The sequence below is a fragment of the Pan troglodytes genome, chromosome 14, assembly GCF_028858775.2.
Source record: "Pan troglodytes isolate AG18354 chromosome 14, NHGRI_mPanTro3-v2.0_pri, whole genome shotgun sequence".
Classification (NCBI taxonomy): domain Eukaryota; kingdom Metazoa; phylum Chordata; class Mammalia; order Primates; family Hominidae; genus Pan; species Pan troglodytes.
The window spans coordinates 84,993,121-85,014,433 of record NC_072412.2 but is presented as its reverse complement, the minus strand read 5'-3'; the positions used below and the strand labels follow the sequence as shown (position 1 = coordinate 85,014,433).

The following is a 21,313-nucleotide window of genomic DNA, read 5'->3' as shown; positions in this document are numbered from 1 at the left end:
CATGTTGTCCAGGCTGGTCTTGAACTCCTGAGCTCAACCAATCTGCCTGTCTCAGCCTCACAAAGTGCTAGAATTACAGGTTTCTGTCACTACGCCCAGGCTAGAAATGGATTTTTATAATGCTTTTTGATGTTTGTATAACAATGAATTTTTTTTTTTTCTTTTTCACCTTATTTCATTGCACTGCTTCTAATCATTCTCTTCTGGTTTAAATCCCATAGTACTGTATTTTTAAAAATCACTAAAGTCTCTTCTTTTTCTTTCTATTTCTCTTTTTACTTTTTAAAATGATTTTCAAAAGTAAGATTGGTTTGTAAATTTTGGGAGGGATATTTTTGTCAGGTATCTCTATTACCTGTCATTGGAAAGTTTCCATTATTCTTTGCTTTCTGAGATAATTTAAGTTGCATTGGAAATATGTTTTTTAAAATTTTAATAGAATTCATTTGTGAAACTATCAGTATCTAATGATTAAATGTGTCTTTTTACAGGCTGTTTTGTAGAAATGATTTGTTTAAGTTTATCTTTGCTGGCTTTAGTTTGGTACTTTGGTAGTTTTTTCAAAAATTATCTTTTTAATCTAGATTATCAGCTACATTTGCATTGGGAAGCAAATTTTATCTTCATCTGATACTATTTCCCCCCCTTTCATATTTTGTGGATTTTTACATTTAGCTCCACTTTCACCTTTTTGACCACTACGTCCTAGCCCAAGTAGGCATCCTGTAGAGCACATTTAAACATGGTGTTCCTTAACATTTTATAAATGGCTATACAGTTCACTTTTAAATATATATTTTAATGGAATTTTAAAGTACATGCATAACTCTTGAAGCACTGCCATAGCATACTTTAAAAAGTTATTTGCATTAATTATTTGTACTGTTTAAAAGCAGTACAAAGCAGATAATATAGTACAATACAGTTCAGAAACAGACCTAAGTTTATACAATCATGTGCCACTTAAGAGGGATATGACCTGAAAAATGTGTTGTTAGACAATTTCATTGTTGTGTACACATCACAGAGTGTATTTACACAAACATAAATGATATAACATACTACACACCTACACTATATGGTATATAGCCTGTTGGTCTTAGGCTACGAAACTCTGGCATTGTGTTAACTATACTGAATACTGAGGCACTTGTAACACAGTGGTAAGTATTTGTGTAGGCAAACATATCTAAACATAGAAAAGGTACAGTAAAAATAGGGTATAAAAGATAAAACATGGTATACCTGTATGGGGTACCTACCATGAATGGCATTTGCAGGACTGGAAATTGCTCTGGGTGAGTTAGTGAGTGAATGTAAAGGCCTAGAACATTACCATCGTATTTTATAAACTCGTACTTTAGACCTTATAAACACTGTACACTTAGGCTATACTAAGTTTATAAAAACATTTTATCTTTCTTTAATAATAAATTAACCTTAGTTTGCTCTAACTTTTACTTTTAAACTTTACAATTTTTAAAAACTTTTTGACTCTTGTAACGCCACTTAGCATAAAACAGACATGTTGCACAGCTGTACAAAAATACTTTCTTTATATCCTTATTCAATAAGCTTTTGTCTATTTTTAACTTTTTTTTATGTTTTACTTTTTAAACTTTTAATTAAAAACTAAGACACAAACACATACATTAGTCTATGCCTAAACATGGTCAGAATCATCAGTATCACCGTTTTCTACCTTTATGTCTTGTCCCACTGGAAAGTCTTGAGGGGCAGTAACACACACACAGCTGTCATAGGCAATGTGTGTATTATAGGCTGAGGCCTACGATAACAGTTCCTTCTTCTGAAATACCTCCTGAGGAACCTGCCTGAGGCTGTTTTATAATTAACTTAAAAAAAATTAGAGTACACTCTAAAATAATGATAAAGAGTATAGTATAGTAAATATGTAAACTAGTAACAGTCGTTTGCCACCATATTCAAGTATTATGCTGTACATAATTGTGCGTGCCATACTTTTATATGACTGGACTGGCAGCACAATCGGTTTGTTTACACCAGTTACACCATGTGAGTAATGTATTATGATAGTTATAAGGTCACTAAGCAATAGGAATTTTTCAGGTTTATTAAAATCTTAGGGGACCACTTTTGTATATAGTCATTGTTGACCAAAACATTGTTCTGTGGTGGCTGACTTTATGAGGATTTTAATGGATCACAAAGGACTTGTTTTAAATCAAGGAATAAAACAAGTTATTCAGTAAATGATGTTGGGGCAATTGACTAGCTATTTGGAAAAAAGACAGCATTATGTCTTTTTTAAATATCCAAATAAATTAAATTGGATGAATTTTTTTTCTTTTTTTAATACATAAAACATTTAATACATGCTACAAAATTCTTTTTTTTAAATAGTAAAATCCTAGGGATTTAAAAAAAATAGTCTTAATATTGAGAGGGCTTTTTAAGGTATGGCACGATATTCATAAAGGAAAACATTGGTAAATTCCAGTACATGAAAAATTTAAAACTTTTTGATGACAAAAACAAAAGAACAACAACAACCCCTTTCTCTCCAATAAAAGGTGCATCATAAAATCAAAATCCAATCAGGGAAAATATTTTGCCCAAAATATCACCAAACTTCATTCAATTAGAAAAATACAAGCAGGCCAGATTGTGAAAAAAGTCAAACATTTCACTTCTAATAGAAAGTCACACAAGATGTACAAATACACAAGATTGTTCATATCTGTAGAAATTGCTTTAATTATGCTAAATATATAATATATATGGCCATTCAAGAAAAGTGACATTTATTGGTATGGACATCGAGAGATATTTATGAAAAGAATTGGGTTAATAATTTAACCATGAAGTTATAAACTAGTATGTTTCCGTATACATACCATACATATTTGCATACAGAAGTTCTTTCAGTATGTGTGTAGAAAAATATATGTAGGATTTAACTCCGAATTCCTCACAGAATGGTGGTTATCTCTTAGGGCTAGGGATAATCATGGACTGCTTTTTTACATTATGTGGCCTGAAATTTTGAATCTTTGTAAAAAGTGAAATGGGTGGGTTACAGAAGGAATTGTTTAAACTTTAAAGATTTTATGTTGCAATTACCTGAAATACTGGTTTCTTGAACTTTTCTAATATAAAACATAGTTTTATCAAAATGAAAGTAATTATGGAATATGTTTCTTATAACATCAGAAGTTCTTAGTTTTCCTGAGTAAATTTACATCTTTACAAAGCAAAAACTCAGTTCTTTCAAAAATTTACACAGCCTAATTCTCAAGTTTGTAATGGAGCAATGTTAATAAAAAGTTTGTAAATCATTTTGTAATTAAAGTTGAAACTTTAGAAAGTTGTAGCCTCATCTTACAGATTTGAGGAGCTGTGTGCTGAATATAGAGATGTGTAAAGTTAGATCATCAGAAATTTTTGTCAGTAACTTATTTTTGAAAATGTCAGTAATTCTTTTGCTTTTTAGGTGAATTTTTTTTAGCTGAATGTAAGGATGAGTTTTATGAGTAGGTATTTTGCATTAAACAGTTGGAATTCCTTATAGAATATGATACATTTTTATGTAACAGTGATAGCTTCAAAAAATTGCAAATTGTCCTGGAACTAAAATACATATAAGTACTTTTTAAAAAAATTCTAGTTGTATGACATTGTGACAAAAATTCTCTGAGCAGCATTTGAACAGGCATGAAATCTTTTAAATTTATCATAAATTTATATGTGCAGGTTTAAAATTTATACCTGGGGATTTTAATACCACACAACTTATGTCAAATATCATTGAATATGTAATTGTTTCTACATTTCACATTATGCTGTACTTTGAGATTGTATTATAAATCTTGTGTGAGTGTAAGTTATTGGCAATATGTTGCTAACACTGATTTACCTTAGTTCATGTTACTCTAATTTGAATGCAGTTTCCAAACCAGCCACTTAATATAGCAAGTACTTAGACATGACTATTTTGTAAGTTCACGTTTTATATTCAGTTATAAAAGTTTGGTAGGAAAAACTGTTTTTCAATAGAAGAGTTCAGAGGGGTTTTTTTTCCTTTCATTGAGACACTTATATTTTGTTTTAGTTTTATAATAAACATTTTATGGTAGTTGGTCATTTGATGTAATTTGAAAATAATATACTTTACACATGCAAAATTATTATTAAAGATTAATAATTATATACCATTTGTAAATGAACAGTAATTGAAATAAAATATATTTAGCATATTGATCCTAATTTAGACATTGATTCAGACATTAAAACTAGGATCTTGAAGTACCTTGGGATTGTCATCTTAAACAGCAGTTGTCATTGTGTTATAAACATGTAGACATACTTCTTTTAGTCAAATATTGGCCAGTAGTGAAATAGCTATATTTTATTATGAGAAATTATTCTTGTTTTCTTTTTGAAGGAATTTGCAATTACTAGTCTGATTGTAGGAGTAAATAACCATAAAAAGTAAAGTGTAAATTATAATAATAGTAAATTGAATAGTAAATAATCAAAAAGCAAATGGGCAGATAGCCATCTTCAATTGTCTTTAGCTATTTTAATTTTAATGTTAGGCAGTATGACATTTATTTTTTTCTTCAGAAATTTTTAATGTCTTATATTCCAATATTTTTAATCATTTTAGGCTGCAGTTCATGGAGCTCGTTTCAAAGGGCAAGATCTAAAACTGGCATGGAATAAACCAGTAACTAATATTTCAGCTGTTGAAACAGAAGAAGTTGAGCCTGATGAAGAAGAAGTATGTTATTTTTTTTCCAATTATTTTTACCCTTAATCGTTCATAGCTTTTATATAAAATGTGATTTTTATGGCCATGATTTTAACATAAAACTTTTATTCCTGACCCATAGTCCAGGCAGGGGATATCAGATAAATGCAAACAACTTTAAATTTTCTGGATAATGAGAAGAAATGTGGATTGCTAATTCAAAAAGAATATATGAAAATCATATATATATACTCAATTTTTATTTACCCTTAGAGACAATGATTATTCATTAGATTTTTATCCACAGGAAATCTTGTAATATTTTAAGTTTTAGGATAATCTATTCTCAGTTGCTTTATTAACATTTCAGCTTTCCTTTATTTTAATTCATTTATCATTTTAGTCATTAGAATGAATGCCTGTTATATGGTAGATACTGTCATAGGCACAAAAATGAATAAGACACGGTCCCTATCTATCATCAAGGAGCTTATAATCTGAAAAGGGGGGTGGTGGCAGACACATAAGAAACTAGTTACAATAAAAGGCAGACTGATAACGCTGAATAAAGATTTGAACAACATGCTCTGGAAACTCAGAGGAAGGAGTGATTGTTTCCATCCCAAAAATTTTAAAGGAGGTATTGATAGTGGAACTGGGCCCTAAGCAGTAAAACAGCTTCATAAGCTAGAACTGGAGCTGGTAATATAATTGAGAGGTATTTTAGATGGAGGGATAAGCATCAGGAAAAATGAAAGTGTGCATTTTTCTTTGAGTAACAGCAGTTAGTCTGATGGCTAAGAGGTACGGGCCAGTGAAGTGTTAGAGGCCTTTGAAACCAAAAACTTAAAAGTAAGCAACTCTTACTTAATCACAAAATAAACTTTAGGAAAAAATTTAAGTTAAGAAATAAAGGTAAGGTGGGAAAACGAAATAATTCCATGTTTTACCTTCATAATGGCACTTCATTTTGTTTGAAGAGCATTTCAAGGCTGTTATACATATCCATAGTCAAATGCAAGAATAAAAATGTATATTTTGAAACTCATATACATGATTTGTCATTTTATATTTTAGATTATACCTTTGTCCTTCCATGAGTTTGAATTGAATGGGGAGAAAAGCAGGAGAGCTCCTGGTATTAGGTATTTTGAAAAGTTTGAAATAGCAGTCTGAGAAGTGTTTATGAAGGGAATGGGGAAAAGAAAGGAATGCAATAATAGAAAATGTTTGTTGCATACAGCAGAAAATAAATATAAATATAAATCTTGGTAGAATTTTATACAAGTCTTTGGTTGATTTTAGTATTCAAGGTTAGGAGGGTAAATTAGAGAAAACTTACTGTTTTCTTTTTTAAAAAGTTTGACCAATATTTTAAAGGTACAGAAGATGGCGTAATTTGCTAAAGAGAGGCAGGAAAAAATGGCATGTACAAAGGCTTTATTTGGTATTTGTTTAGTGTGTTTCATGCAAGCAATAGAATAGATCATATAGAGAAACCATTGAGTGGTTAAATGTTGCTTTTATTTGTTTTGTGAATGTTCTAGCTATAAAAATACCTTTTGTATTCAACTCTGTTGAGAGAGATGAGTATTTAAAAGTGTCACCTTTTTTTTCTTTTCTTTTTTTTTTTTGGGTAAATTCCTAAATACATTTTAACCTAAAGTTTCAGGAAGAGTCTTTGGTGGATGACTCATTACTTCAAGATGATGATGAAGAAGAAGAGGACAATGAATCTCGTTCTTGGAGAAGATGATTTGACTGATCATTGATCTACATATGCTAGAACTCTACCTGTGTTTCATTAGTATTATCTAATGTACTTTTACATATTTGTAAAAACAATTTTTGGTAAAATGTGATGAAGATGGATTTCACAAATAGACAAAAAAGAAGAAAACTACCTTCTGATCTTGTATTTTGAAAGATTGATGTTTGCATTTTATTTCAGTAAACAATTGCTAAAGACATCACACTAGAAACATATGCAATGTTTTTATTACATACTTCTACTGGACATCACAGAATTCTTTGGGTTCTTTGTAATTTAATGAATAGGTCTGAAAACTTATGACCAATACTTGTTATAACTTAGAAGACTTTGTTTTATTCCAAATAAGGAATGAATTTGCATTTAAAATCTTAATGTTTTCAAAACTGAATAGATAACATAGTACTCTAACTAAAGTCTCCAAGTTATGTATTATAATATTACATAGTAGTATGCTTAGGCTTTACTATGTATTAGCCTTTTGTTGGACTGTGTATGTATTTTACCATATGGGTTTTAATGATAATGGTGTATGACTGCTTTACATGAGTCCTTATGCATCCAGATGTTATAATAAAGTGGAATGGTCTCTTTAAAAAAAAAAAAAAAAAGGAAAGAAAAGAGAAAAGCAATGACAAAAAAAAAAAAAAAAAAAGCCAAGACAATGTTCCTTGATTTAAAAAAAAAAAAGAAAAGAAAAAAGAAAGAAAAGAAAAAAATTAAAATAGACCATTCCAGATGGTGATCTACCCTTCCCCCCAATTATCACAAAAGGAGCTATAATCACTAACTTATTCTTAATAATAATGGTTACTGGTACCCTTACAATAATGTACAATCCAATGTTTAAAAATTATACCACTTGAGTTTGGTTTGATCCTATAAATTTTCAACAAATGTCTTAAAATTTAAAAGCAGGCTGATTAGTTTGGAACCAGACTGCAAGTAGAGCTAACATTTGGTGAATAAGAAAACATCACATTACATTTTGGATGTATGAAAGAAAACTTGACCATTTGAAGATATATGAATAAAGAAATGTACTATAGATACTACTTTAGGAAAACACTGTTTGGTAAGTGTTCCAGTCTGATATTTTAAGTGTGTACTTCCTATACTTGTATAAAAATCTTTGACGTTTGCAACAATACTGTGATTTTTTTAAGTGGATTTCTTTTGCAAGTGAACATGATCATTGAAAGTTGATATGGCAGTTTCCAGGAAATAAATGCATTCTTTGTAGAATGGGGGTGGGAGATTACATATTTATATTTTCAAATTCATCATTTCAATTGCAAGTGTTTCTGCCTCTCGAGATTATAGTGATAATATTAAAAAATCACATTTAAAAAATTACTTTCTTCCATATTGGGGTCCTCACAATCAAAAGCTGTTGTTCCACCACCACCATAGTCTTCTGCCAGTGGAGTAACTTAAGGATGCTGTTCTTTTTCTTCTTCCCCATACCCCCCTAATTGGGGTTGAAGTTGTGTGTATTTTCTTGATGGTAACACTATTTCATAGAAATGCTTTGCCTTGCAATTCGTGTCTACGTTTATATTTAAAATTTCAAAATCAGATTTCAGTTGTCAAAATAGTGACTTTGCTCAAAAAGTCACTATTTTTACTTATATATTTAAATCAAAGATCTATTTTTATGTAGTCTCTTGTATGTTGACTATGTGCTATTCTGATTCATTAGGTAAGTTTGTTTTCTTTTCTTTTTAGTAGTCGTGAAAGGTGCCAAATTGGCAGAGGCTCACGTTTCTTCTCTTTACACCAAACAGGTATTACAAAGAAAGTAAATCTTTCAAAGGCCAGTTAAATCTCCATGCTGATTTTTGGCTTTATAATTTGATTAGTATGTTTTAGCCTGATATTTCAAAAATTATAAAATTCCCTTACAATGTAACTGAAAATACATATTCTGTTTATTTCAGTCCATGAATAGCTAATCAGTTTTCCTAGAACTTAAAAATGTTTTAAGCCATGTTGCTTTGAATGAATCAGAAGACAAATATGTTTCAGCGTGATCCCAAAGAATGGAGATTAAATCTTACCAACATTAATTAGGTTTACAATTATATTATTCATAGTATTAATATTATTTTAATTATAAATATTACTTAGTATTAAGTTGCTACTGAATTTTTTACTTGTTTATAAATACTAGCACTCTACATGTACTTTCATATGTTTTCATTTAAAACTTAGGAAGGAATTGTTCATTTCCATTTTACAGATAAGGAAACTTAGGCTAATAGAGATGGAATGATTTGCCCAGTCATAGCTAGTGGGTGAAAATAGATTTGAATGCAAGCATTCTGATTTCAGTGCCAATTTTTTTTTTTTTTTAACTCTACGTTGATGCTGCTGCTTTCCTAATTATTGATGGAGTGGAACATGAGATTGTGTTTATAGTAAATATGGTAGTTCTTGCCTCAAAGATACTGCACAAAATTAGCAGACTTCTTGGTCATTCGCCAGTTCATACTTATACCCTCCCTTTTAATACAGCACTTTGTTCATATCTCTGTTACAGTACTTACATTGTAATATAATTTATCTGGTTTATGTCTGTCTTCCCCACTAGATTACAAGCTCCTCTAGGAAGGTGGACCATGTCTTATTCATCATTTTATCTTTAGTGCTTATCACAAAGCCAGGCTTATAGTGGGCACTCAAATGTTTGTTGGATGAATTAATGAATGAATGAATGCATATTGAAATATCCAATCATAGAGTGACAAATACCTCCCTTGTTAATTCTTATCAATTTTCCAAAAATCTCTTGAAGATCTCCTCAGTCACTGGGAGCATTTTGCTAAGCAATTGATACAGTTCAAGTTTGTCACTTGTGGGGTTACAAGTACTGATGGAGGTATACACATATGTAGGCTTAGTGGAATTTCCACAACATTTAGTAAGGCATTAATATTTTGGACTAATAAATGTTGTAGTCTGTTTCAGAGGTAAAATACACTTTTGGTTTCTGTCAGTGTATATGATTAGAAATGCTAAGAGCCACCAGTCTAGTCCATCCCACTAATTTTTATATCCAAAGGTGATCTAGTTTAGAATACTAGACAAGGTTTATATGAGATTTAGCTTTTGGTCCCAATTCTGCAACTAACTCTGTGGCCTTAGACAAGTCTCTTGCCTTATCCAGGGCTGTTTCCTTGTCTGTAAAATAAAGAGTTGGACTAGATGATCTCTAAGGTCCCTTTTACATCTATAGTTTCCTTGGTACTATGTTAGTGTTTGATACAAAACAATTTAATATATCTAAGCCAGTTCTCCCTGTTATCGTTGTTGTTTTCTATCATTTTATCATTGGAAACAACTTGGATTTGGTTATGATAATTTATATGATGCCTCTTGGTACAGTTTTGTGTATAGTGTTCCTACATGCTTGCATTTGCCAGTACAAATTACATTCAGCCTATAAAAGAGAGATGAACTTCTGTATTCACCAGCACTTCCTTTTTCCAATTGTAACTTTTCATTTTCCTTCTAAATTCAGAGTTTTAAAGTAGAAGTACTTGCTAGTAATGCAGATAGAGTCAGTTCTCTCACCAATATGGATTTAAATTGTCCTTTCCATCTCAGTTTACTCTTTTTTAAAAAAAAAAAAAAAACCAATATGCTACCTGAAACTAGAAACACATTTTTAATTCTGCAGCTCTCCTAACAGATTATTTTGCTTTAGTACAGAGCTGGGCTGCAGGCTGAGTTGGGAGTTGGTAAAGGATTGAGGACAGCAATGTAGGTCGCCTCTTCCTACAGGAAAAAATTGAGGAATGTTGTGTATTACTGGTTAAAAGATTGATTAGGATTATTTCAAGGGATGGTTGAGTTGTCGTTTTACGTATTTCACCCAATATTTTGTGTCTCTACTTAAGCAGTGTTGTTTTAAATGTTACTGGATAATTGTAACATAATCAAATTAAATTTTATATTTAACTGATACCCAAGCATTTGATGAAAACATGTTGCAGGAATGGGAGAGTATTCCATAGCTTTTGTTTTATTGTGATTTGATTAAATGTGACAACTAATAGTTTAAAGACAGGACTTCACTGTTTTAGCTGATTTCCTGTAGAAAGTGTGGCTAAGTTTAATTGAAAGAAATGTCTTCTTACTAGAACTGATTTTGGGGGACTTCATCCACTCTTACTTGGAACACTAACTGTTGGCTATAAGGGTTCAAAAAGGAAGCAACAGTTGCTTATTTGGTATGTTGAAATATCACTGGCTATTTTAGAGTATGAAGCAAACTTTATCAATATGTTTTCTTTTCCCCCCTTACACACAATGTAGACTAATGGTAGAAAATTAGTTTTAGTTCTTCTAGAATTTATATAAATTTTGTAAGCTCCACCCAACACACACACACACACACACACACACACACACACACACACACACACACACACCTGCCCCACTTACAAAAGTCTATATTAGCCTTTTAAAACAAAAATTTCCTGCGTGAAATTCTAGCTTAGTTAACTTTTTGGTCTTTCTCTCGGGGCTTTTCTTGTTCTTATAAAATACTGTAAATTACAAATGGAAATTTAATGCAGAATTAAATTTCTAGTGTACAATATTTGTAAGACAAGAAGAAAATTTCCTTTTCCCAGATCTCAGGAACTACCTTGTTCCTGTTAACTTCTTGAACTGGCTAGTTGCTCAAAGGTATGTATACAGGCCTTTAGGGAAGAGCAGTTTTTAAATTTTTCCTTTCTGATCATTATATACCTGTCAGATGACAATAGATAATCTTCCAAAGTTGCTACCTAAAAATCCTAGGAAAGAAACTTTGGTGAACATGACTGCCATTCCCATTAATTGCTAATGAAAAACATCAAACTTGCTTAGTAGAAAAACACCTAATTTGGTATAACTTTCTTGCAGTTTATCCATATTATGTGCTTGTTACTTCATGTAATTAAAAGCATTTTAAAATTCTACTTTTTTCGTATCCACTTTTTATACTTGCTACTTCCTAAATCCTCCCTCACTTTATTTCATCCATCTACTCATTTCCCATCATCCAAAGTTAGCCTCTCCTTGTATACCAGGCACTGTCTGATTTCCATGTATTCCTTTTATTTTTACTGTGGGCCTTTGTGCTTAGTATACTTTTACTTCATATAATGTGATTAACAAATGAAGTGATTATCATATGGAGTTTAAGGAAATTAGATGTATCTTGCAATTACTTTGAAATCTTTGGGAAACCTTAAGAAAATTGTATCTGTTTTCATTTTTATTTACAACATCTTGGAATTTGTTCATGATTTCCTAAAATTTCTTTGCCTACCCACATCTCTGTGAAAATTTTCCATATCAGTTAAGTAGTTTTTGCAATGAAAATTTTAGACCATAGATATGTTGTATGCTGTGATCTTTTGCAGCCTAATGTTTGAAGGAAGCATGATGCAGAGAGGTTTTGTTAAAATCATTTTAGCCCAAAGCTTTGTGTAATTTTCCTGCAACTTTGATTTTGATTTCTTTCTCAAATAGACTTTTTTAATGTTTAGAAAAGTTGGAGGTCAATTTATGATGTGATTCAAGTTTTAGATTTATTTGCTATTTTCAAAGTTTTTTTTAATAGTCTTCTCTTTTTCCAGCAGAGAGAGATCATCATTGCCTGAATTTAGCTTTGTGACTGCAAGAGCAAGACCAGTTCCTGTCTGGAGACGACTGTTACAATAATATCATCCTATTATTTTATGTTCACTCTTTATCAATTTGAACAGATGTTTACATGTACTATAATTAGCATTTTATCTCTACAGTTCTCTAAGAGTACATCTGAGTCCAAAGTGTATCTGAATGTGTGCTCTGACCTTATTCTTAAATGTTTTCTCCCCGTACTTTATAGCCATTTATTTTTTAAACACCTTAAGAAGGAACGAAAAAGTTCTCTTGGATGACGTATATTCAAGTCTGAGCCAAATTGAGGATTGTGTCTAGGAAATCTGTAAAGCCATACTACTGTGTTCATTAGCATGAGCAATTTAAAATGAAAATGAATTAAAAAGTTAAACATGAGTTTGGTTTTAATTTTGGGGGGATCTTAAGATATATTTCTGGGAGTAGGATAGCCACTGAAAATAATTTTGAATAGATGATAAAGTACTTTTTTATGTACTGTAATAGCTTGTGCATTTCTTCTGAATATACTTTCTGATGTTGCCAAGGTCATTTACCCAAATATTTTTTAAAAAATTCTTAGCCCTTCAAAGCCAACAAAGAAAATAATTTTCTTCCAAGTGACAAATGATGATCTGTGGATTATAAATATTTTAAAAATTATATGTCTTAACATAATTTTTTCACATTTTTTTGACTTTCAATCAAGACATCGAAGACGACCTTTAAAGCAAGAGGAAATAGTGTTGTGTGCCTAACATTGGTAAAGACTAGTTTTTAACCATTTTAAGAAGTGTATGTCCAAATTATTTATAAGCAGTATGACTTAATATGGCTTAGAATTACTTATAAAGAATCTGATTAAATCTCATCCTAAATATGTACCCACAATATCCTTTTTATAATGGGCACTATAAGAAATGTTTGCACTTAGTTTCTGAGTATTCCTTCATAGATTCTCAGGAGGCATTTAAAAGGTTGGAAGCTATACTCGGTAGTAACTATATTAGAAAAGTCCAATTGACACTGATTTTTATTCACCCTTGTTTTATTTTTATCCAGCCATACTACCTTTATCACTTTTTTTTTTTTTTTTTGGTGCAAAGCTGAACATTCTGCAAACTTTTTTTCCCCTTGAGTATGCATTGCATTTGTCATGAGTAGTAAAAAGAATGTAATAAACACATCAGTCATAATGTAAATTAACTGTTTTGATCCACATTGGTTGGATACAGCATGGTTAATTCTAGGCTTGGTTAAAAATACATAATTTGGAAAGTCTTCTAATATTTTAAAGACCTAGTAGTTTACAAGGCCTTTTTTTTTTTTTTTTGTTGTTGTTGTTGTTAGACTTTTGGTTCACATTTGCAAAGTAGCCACAGGGTGTTCATAAATATTTCCCCAAATTAGTTGAGTATTTTTAATTGTAAACAAAGAATTTTCTGCCCCTACTACACTGGTTTACTGCTAGGGTAAAGACCATTGTCTGAAGACACTAAACTTGGTGTTAACAGTGTTGATTGTTTAATGGATATGGACCACATGCCACTATCTGCAACTTTGTCATCCTGGAGTTTTTGTTTGGTTTGGTTTGATTTTTCATTTTTTGCTTTTAAAATTAAAAACAAAGCAAAACAAAATTGAAGATACCATTGAGAATCAGAATTCAAGATGACTTGATTCTCACTAAGATCACTGCGCTTTTTGAAAATTGCTTTGAGATCTAGTCAGTTACATATTTAAAATCCCCATGTTGATTAAAGATAAGGTTTTCATTATTTTCCTAAATAGGATTCTCATGGAGCTATTGTAGATAACTGTACAGAATCACTTTTGTGTAATTGAATGAAGCAGTATCCTCTGCATGATTGCATAATGAAAGCCTTTTATATATCTATATTTTTCAATATACTTAGATTTTACACTATTAAGCTGCTCTAGTCATGCTATATTTGTTTTTTTAATAGAGTTTATAAATATTTATGCTCAAAATACAGATCAACTGAATATTTTTGGTCTTGTTTACAAGATAAATCATACTTTAAAATGATACAGGCCCCCCAAGTGTCTTAGGAAAAAGTCATTGGTGCTATAAAACCTTTCAGTATCATTTTTGAACCCATTGTTCAGACTTTGCAAGGTTTTAATCTGATTCCTTGTGATTTATTATAATGTAGCAGCATACTTATAAAAGTGGTCTGTGCTGAGTCAGATAAAGAGCCCAGCCCATTAGAAACACATCATAATTTAAGAATATGATGCAGAATGCCCTTACACTTATTTGTGCCCAGCTTCCCAAAAAGAAAATTGTTTTGTTAAGAGGAAGGCAGTTAATTTGGCTAGAATCCAAAAACTCATTCAGCATGGCTGTTTTCCCTTATTTCAAATGAAAAACTTTTCTAATAGTAAAATATGTAATCCTGCTTTGCTTTAAATTCCCATGTCTGTCACTCAACAGGAGGCATAGTGATTCTTAAATATTTAGGGAACATTTGGTGAGTTGTAAAGAGAAGTATTATTGCATTGTAGGTTTTTGCATTGATGTGTCGATTTTTTTGTTTTGTCCCCAAGATTTCCTTCCAGCACCTTAATGAATGTTCATATGATAGAATGTTTTAAGTATCAGCAAAGCATTCATGGATGCCTGCTTTTCATTCTCAGAAGGCTAAACCTGTTTTGGGTATGATGCTACTTCAGAACATATTGTCTGGCACAAGATTTCTTCTAATAAGTGGTTTATTTAAACTCAATTTCGGTGGACTGTTGAGTTGAAAAACACCAAAGGAGTCTTCTTGTCTGGAGACTGGATTGTTCCAGTTTTAAATACCTGTGCCCATAAGTATCCCATTTCATGAATGTGTGTTGGCATGGGGAAAAAATTTCCCTGCTCTTTGAGTGGAGCGAAAGCAATTGGTTAAGCTGTAGCAGCTTTTTTGTTTATTTTTTTAAAGTAATAATAAAACTTGAACTGAAAAAAGATAAAACTTGAACTAGAATACTACTCTTGTATGCTTAGAATGTTTATAGTATTAAATGTTTATGTGGGGTTGTCAACATTTTTATTATTTATAGTTGAATTATGTTTTGTTAAATCCATATTATTTTTTTATATTTTGAAAATTTTTAAAATAAAAGTCTTACTAAAAACAGTTGTTAACGTTTTAAAATTGTCCTACATCTTGCATCAGTTAATTTATACTAGAAAAAAATTGCATTCATTAGGCATTACATAATTGAGAATTCTGAAAATGTTTATACGAAGAAATGACTCCACATTTCCTCTTCCCCTCTTTACCCTCCATTTTAAGTTGTATTAAGTCAATCTTGGCACCAGTATGTCACTGGCTTTATGTCCTCCTTTCACAGATACATAAATCCTCATGATCCTTCCCCCAAATTCCTGACTCCTTTCCTGCTTGGAAGTTTTTCTCTTTATTCTGCTTGGCAGCCAAAAAATTCTCTTTATCATAAGTGATAAGAATAAAAATACTATTCTGATGTTAAAGAAGGAATTGAAGTTCCTGAAGTGAAATTGGACACTTCATAGTTTCTGAAGTGAAATTGGACACAAAGTGCTTATAGTGTCAATTTGCAAAGCCGTTGAAAGTTTTCAGAACTTCTGTAATTTCCACAGTTCATCTGAGCCATTTTTTCCCCCAATCTGATTTGGCCTGCTTTTCCAGCATTCAGCATGTTCATTTCTTATTTAATAGTTTTATTGAATGATGAATTTGAATTATTTCGATTTTCATCGCATATGTATCTTCTGTCATCTAACATGGTAACGTGACACTGCTTCTGCAAGAAAATACATTCTCATCTACAGATACACAAATTTTGATAAAAATCTAGTTAAAAGATCTAGCAAAGTAGAGGACTTTGGTTAATAATGGTACAATTATTTTAAAAAGTTATATGTTTGTGTATATGCACACAAACATATATGGCCAGCCCCCGTGGAGTATTTGCAGATTAAGCATGTTGTCAGCCTTCACTTATCTGAAAAGTGTTTCTGCACAATGAAGGAATTTTTCCTTTAATCTTTTTCATCATGTAATATTGCGGAGAAGCTAAAAATTTTTAAAAGCGTGGAGGTACTATGATAGCCTGTCATTTATAAATGATCTCCAGACATTTTAAAAATGGAATTGTATAATTTTTACTGCCTTGTAACCTTTTTTCCCTTATGATATTGATACTATTTTTAATGGTACCTCCATTATTTGAAGATGAATCAGTGTAATGAATCAATTCTCATTTTGGGAACTTAACCTTTCCACTTTTTAATATAAACAATGCTGTGAACATCATGCCTTTGATTATTCATGATATATTCTCAGAACTTCCTGGTCAGTATATATAGTTTTTAAAACTCGTGATACATTTTGAATTTTCTTTTACAAAGCAGATATGTATAAATAAGTAATAATTGTGCTTTGTGAACAGCCTGTTATTTTCTCTGAAATACGTTAGAACTTAACTGAATTTATTCCATATTCATAACAGAAACCAAATTATGCCTAATACAGTAGTTAAGCTCTGCTGCAGTAGTGACACTCTTATGGATATTTTCCACAATATGTAATTGCCAGGATTTTGTATACCATAGCAGATTTTTTTTTTCTTGAAACTACAGATGTTTTATAAGTTTTTAAGAAACTCCATAGTCTCATCATGAGTCTCTATTGAAAGGTATGGGAGATTATTTTTATTAAATAAGGTAAAATAAGTGTCGGAATCTGGACTGGAATTTTCATTTTTCATACTATACTATGAGAATTCACAGAGCCGCCAAATAAAAACTCATAAAAACGTCCCCATATTTTTAATCAACACTCCAAACGCCTTTTCTCCAGAAAAGCAATTTATGTTTTCCCCATGAAGTTCATACTGATACAAATAAAGCATCAATTGGCCTATGACAATAAAACTAGATAATGGGAAAATAGTTTTTCCATCTTTTTTTTTTTTTGGTCATAAACAGAAAAGGCTTTTTTTTTTTATTCCTTTTTTTTCTTTTGAGGCAGGATGTCATTCTGTAGCCCAGGTTCGAGTGCAGTGGCTTGATCTCGGTTTGCTGCAACCTTGACCTCCCTGGGCTCAGGCAATCCTGTCTTGGCTTCTCGAGTAGCTGGGACTATATGCATGCAACAGCACTCCTGTCTCATTTTTGTATTTGTCGTAGAGACGGTTTGCCATATTGCCCAGGCTGGTCTCGAACTCCAGCTCACGTAATCTGCCTGCCTCAGCTTCCCAAAGTGCTGGGATTACAGGCGTAAGCGGCGGTGTCCGGTTCATTTTTGAAAGCTTAATTCATTTCATTGGAAAGAAAATTTCTTGCAAACCATGAATATTTTCGTTAGCTATTCATATAGTGGCCGTGTTTTTATTCAAATGGAAATGGGAACATTTTGTATGCATATGACATTACTTTCAATATTCAAGGGTTTGCAATACTATGACAGTTTTCTTAAATTCTCAGTCTTTGTTTCACTTTATAAATCTAAGATGTGTATTATTGAAGCAGTAGTACATTTTATATTCGATGCTCTGAATCATGAAACTGATTATCTAGTATGCAGTGTATTTGTTTGGGGGATTTTGAATTTAGGACATAGGTTAATGAAAAGACCATTTCGTACTTCTGATTTTTAAGAAGAAAAAGTACAGGTGACAAGCCTTTGAAGTCTGACATTTTTGAACTTTTAATGTTAAAATGTTTTTTTTTATCCCAAAGATATATAAATCAAATTTGTCTGGAAATACGGGTGAATATTCATAATGTCAAGAACATTTCAAACCAGTTTTTAAAGGTTGTTATCTATGACTTCAGACTTGACAAATTTCCAGTACTTTTTAATTGGAAATGTTAAGAAATTCACACTGCATAGTGTAATCACCTGGGGAGATTTTTAAAATCCCAATGCCTGGGTCATGCTACATGCTAATAACATCAGAGTGTCTGGGGATGGAAGAATTACTGGAGAATTCTACCAAATATTTAAAGAAGAATTAACACTAATTCTATACAATCTCTTCCAGAAAACAGAAAAGGAGAGAATACTTCATTTTATGAAGCTAGAATTATTCTGTTACCAAAAGCAGAGACAGCACAACGGTAGAAACTACAGGCCAATATCCTTATGAATATAGGTGTGAAAATCCTTAGCAAAATACTAGCAAGTAGAATTTAGCAATACTTTTTAAAGACCAAATAAAGGTTATTTCAGAGATACAAATCTGGTTTAATATTTTAGAATTGACTACTGTATTATCAGGCTGAATAAAAGTAAATCACATGATTGTATCAGAGAAGAAGCACTTGACAAAATTCAGTGTTTGTGATACAGAAATGATAAAACTTCTTAGGAAATTAGAAATTAGAGGGTAACTACTTCAACTTGATAAAAAGCACCTACAAAAAAGCTACAGATCATGTTCATTAATGATGAATGACTGAATTACTTCCCTCTGATAGGAAAACAAGGCAGAGATGTCTGCTTTTACCACTGTTAATTAACATAGTGCTGGAAATTGTAGCTAATGGGATAAAAAGCAAAAAGAAAAAACAGAGATTGGAAAGGAAGAGTTAGAACATTAAAACTCCCTATTTGCAGATAACATTGTCTACATACAAAATCCTATATATAAAATAAATGAGCTCAGTAAGATTCCAGGATAAAAGATAAACATACAGGTCAGGCGCAGTGGCTCGCGCCTATAATCCCAGCACTTCTGGAGGCCGAGGTGGGTGGACTGCTTGAGTATAGGAGTTCAAGAGCAGCCTGAGCAACATAGTGAAACCCTGTCAGTTTCATGACTATGCCAAATGTCATGCCCAGGGTCAGGTTCCAGCCCATGCTGAGGTTCAAGGGAGTGGGTAGATGAGCAGAAAGAACCCTTGGGGAACCAAAGGCAGGTGAAAGATGATTTTATTCAGCAGCAGCTCTCATAAACAGCTCTCTCCGCCCTGTCTCGGCTGCTTAGTCAGGCAGCCCACACACACAGCTGTGCGGCCAACTCTCCCTTGCCTTCAGGGTGAGCAGCTAAACTCTCTTTGGGCACGAGCAGGCCAAGCTGTGTCCTGGCTCCCCTCTGTCTGTCTGCAAAGACAGACAGCTTTGGCTCTCTGTCTTTCTCTGGGTACCAGTGTGCCTCCACAGTGTCAACAGGGCAATTATATATTTTACAGGCAATAGTGGCATACAGCCAAGTGATGAACCTTCCCTATGTTATGGCTATGGTGGTGAACTTCTCTATGTTATGTCTATGTGGCTATGATAACAAGTGGAATTATACACCTGCACTCTAGACTCGCTGAGTCACTCTGGATGTTTACTTCAGCCTGTCCTTGACCAAAGCACTTCCATGTTCCTTACACCACCTCTACCAAAATAATACAAAAACTAGCTGGGTGTGGTGGAATGTGCCTGTGATCCCAATTACTTGGGAGGCTGAGGTAGAAGGACCACTTGAGTCCAGGAAGCAGAGGCTGCAGTGAGCCATGATCGCACCACTGCACTCCATCCTGGGCAACACAGTGAGACCCTGTCTAAAAAAAGCAAAAATCCCCAAACAAAAAAAGATAAACATACAGAAATAAATTATGGAAGTGAGAAACAGAGTCGTGGTTGCTAGGCGTTATGAAGGTGGTGGGGGTGGGAAGGAAGTAGGTGGGATTGTAGAAGGGCGACATGAGGGATCCTTATGGTGATGGAAACATTCTGTATCTTGACTGTATCACTGTCAGTATTTTGGATGTGATATCGTACTACAGTTTTGCATGACAACACCATTGGGGGATATTTGGAAAAAGACACATGGGATCTCTCTGTGTTATTTCTTACATCTTTGTGAATTTAAAATGTCTCAAAAAGTTTAATTTGGAAAAGAGAAAAAAGTAATCAAAGGCAGAATAACAGCTAACTAGCAACATATTGGACATGCAGAAATGCCTTGGAGGGATGTGTGCTCCCTGTTAAGAATGAACTTGGGAAAGCAAGGATTGGAGGTATAGAAAAGGAATAAATTGAGTTTGCTCACCTGAGAGTTTCTGGAGGCACTGCAGACTCATTTCTCCCAATGGTTTCACTGCAACCTGTGCCAGTAAGTACCACATGCATGTTGCTTCTTTTATTCTTTCACCAGTATTGCTAACTGAAAGAGACTCTAGACTGAGAAATGACAGATCTTATCTACCTCAAAAAGGTGGATGACAATGAAAACAACTAATGTTTACTTTGCTCTCTCTGCCTTTAACATAGATCAGGAGGGTTGAAATCATCCGAAATGGGAGGAGACAGAACAAACTCATAACTGTAAATTAAATTCTCTGAAGGAAAGAGACAGTGTTATGGGAGTGCAAGGCAAATGAACCTGACCTAGGATGATGTGAGAAAAGCCTTCTCATAAGTTCAGTTGAGATGTGAAAACTGAACAAGAGTTTACTAGGGGGGAGCATATTCTTGATACAATGAACAGTTTGTGCAAAAATATAGGGGGACCAAATACGGTGCATTTGAAGAGCTGAAAGTCCAGTGTGGCTGCAATGCAAAGGCATAAAATTTGAGAATTATTGATATGGAAATCTAAATTTAACTGATAGGTAAGGATTGGACTCTCTAGAGATCAAATATAGAATGAGCAGCTCTCCATTTAATCTAGGTAATATAGGCTAATTCTGCAAAGAAGAAGTAGAAGGGGCAGCCAAAGAGGTAGGAAAAAAACAGGAAAGGGAGTTAAAGAGGCCAAAGTAAAAAAATAAAATGGCTTTAGGAATGAGGGAATGATAAACAATGTCAAGGATTGCAAAGTAAGATAAATGCAAAATATACCTTGGATTTTTGGATAAGGAAGCCATCGGTAACCCTGGAAGGTGGTTGTTTTGTTTTGTTTTGCCTGCTTGCTTTATTATGTGATGATGATGATTATTATTATACTTTAAGTTATAGGGTACATGTGCACAATGTGCAGGTTTGTTACATATGTATACACGTGCCATGTTGGTGTGCTGCACCCGTTAACTTGTCATTTACATTAGGTATATCTCGTAATGCTATCCCTCCCCCCTCCCCCAACCCCACGACAGGCCCCAGTGTGTGATGTCCCCCCCCCCGTGTCCAGGTATTCTCATTGTTCAATTCCCACCT

At 32.8% G+C, this 21,313-nt stretch overlaps 1 protein-coding gene across 50 annotated transcripts in view; it reads left to right on the top strand.

The window, feature by feature from the left end:
* The window catches only part of RBM26 (RNA binding motif protein 26), a 92,118-nt gene extending 79,555 nt beyond the window's left edge, over window positions 1–12,563 (top strand). For 15 of the 50 annotated variants that reach the window (XM_063792270.1, XM_063792271.1, XM_063792263.1 and 12 more), the window contains 4 exons: window positions 4,652–4,765; window positions 6,402–7,581; window positions 8,235–8,293; window positions 12,140–12,563. In XM_063792270.1, the coding sequence (XP_063648340.1) occupies window positions 4,652–4,765; window positions 6,402–6,491 (204 nt within the window). In that variant the 3' untranslated portion in view covers window positions 6,492–7,581; window positions 8,235–8,293; window positions 12,140–12,563. Of the gene's footprint in view, window positions 1–4,651; window positions 4,766–5,812; window positions 6,051–6,401; window positions 7,582–8,234; window positions 8,294–12,139 lie in introns of those variants that run through there. The other 35 variants (XM_054665453.2, XM_054665469.2, XM_054665471.2 and 32 more) reach the window with 8 other exon arrangements.
* The last annotated feature ends 8,750 nt before the right edge of the window (window positions 12,564–21,313 follow it).